At 51.8% G+C, this 359-nt stretch overlaps 1 protein-coding gene across 1 annotated transcript in view; it reads right to left on the bottom strand.

Moving 5' to 3' along the window:
• LOC119593290 (protein piccolo-like) overlaps nt 1–359 on the bottom strand; it is a gene marked incomplete in the record, with an annotated part of 25,022 nt that overhangs the window by 13,275 nt on the left and 11,388 nt on the right. The window contains 1 exon segment of the mRNA XM_037942219.1: nt 29–298. Within this exon segment, the coding sequence (XP_037798147.1) occupies nt 29–298 (270 nt within the window).

The following is a 359-nucleotide window of genomic DNA, read 5'->3' on the forward strand; positions in this document are numbered from 1 at the left end:
CAGAACTACAACACTGTGGATACACTACCTTAACATGCTGTCTGAGTAGAGTAGAGGTTGGGAACACTTTATTGCACTTGAGGCAGGGCACGCGGCCCTTCATGTGAGTATAACGCAGGTGCTCCTTGAGGGAGCCGCGGATCTTGAAGCGTGAGCCGCATATGGTGCACTCCCATGGCATGAAGTCCTTGTGGGTGTCCACATGCACCAGGAAGTCAGCCTTACGTGCAATGATCTCCCCACAGGTCTTGCACTTGTGCTGGCCATCCACTTGGTACTCCTCTAGTAGCTCCTGGACCTGCAGAAGGTATGAACAGGTAAATGGACATAAAGGGGTTGGCAAAGCGCGATATGAAACT

Source organism: Penaeus monodon, chromosome 32, assembly GCF_015228065.2.
Source record: "Penaeus monodon isolate SGIC_2016 chromosome 32, NSTDA_Pmon_1, whole genome shotgun sequence".
Taxonomy (NCBI): Eukaryota; Metazoa; Arthropoda; class Malacostraca; order Decapoda; family Penaeidae; genus Penaeus; species Penaeus monodon.